The 421-nt window shown below is 64.8% G+C and overlaps 1 protein-coding gene across 1 annotated transcript; it reads right to left on the reverse strand.

Moving 5' to 3' along the window:
- Positions 1 to 64: 64 nt before the first annotated feature.
- On the reverse strand, positions 65 to 415 carry LOC109364605 (WD repeat domain-containing protein 83-like; the record flags this gene model as incomplete). Its single annotated transcript, XM_019611245.2, has 2 exons — positions 297 to 415; positions 65 to 191 (listed from the first exon to the last, which is right to left on the reverse strand). Coding segments are annotated over exons 1-2 (236 nt in total), but the record flags the coding sequence as incomplete, so codon positions are not given.
- Between the last annotated feature and the right edge of the window lie 6 nt (positions 416 to 421).

The following is a 421-nucleotide window of genomic DNA, read 5'->3' on the forward strand; positions in this document are numbered from 1 at the left end:
ATTTAGCGTCAAGGGGGGAGGGGGGCTCGGTCCCCATCCCTGTGGTCTCTGTCTCCCCCCTCACCCTGTCAGGATTTCGTGGGCCGACAGCTTCAGGCTGGAGATGCCATCCTTGGCCTCATCCAACACCTGCACGGGGTCGGGGCGGCGCGAGCGGCAGTCCCAGCAGCGCACCGTGGAGTCGATGGAGCCTAAAGGAGAGAGAGAAGAGGTCAGATTGAACCTCTGGGAAGGGGGGGGGGGTCAGGGTCAGGGGGTGTCAGGATGGGGGGGGGACAGCGGCGGTCCGTCCTCACCAGACACAATGATGGTGGCCTCCTCGTTGAACTGCACGCAGTTGACTTTCTGCAGGAGGCACGCAGGGTGGGTGCTGGGGGTTAGGTGCAGTGTGGGGAGGGGTCCCATCCCATTGCACCCCCCC

Source organism: Meleagris gallopavo, unplaced genomic scaffold, assembly GCF_000146605.3.
Source record: "Meleagris gallopavo isolate NT-WF06-2002-E0010 breed Aviagen turkey brand Nicholas breeding stock unplaced genomic scaffold, Turkey_5.1 ChrUn_random_7180001875029, whole genome shotgun sequence".
NCBI lineage: Eukaryota > Metazoa > Chordata > Aves > Galliformes > Phasianidae > Meleagris > Meleagris gallopavo.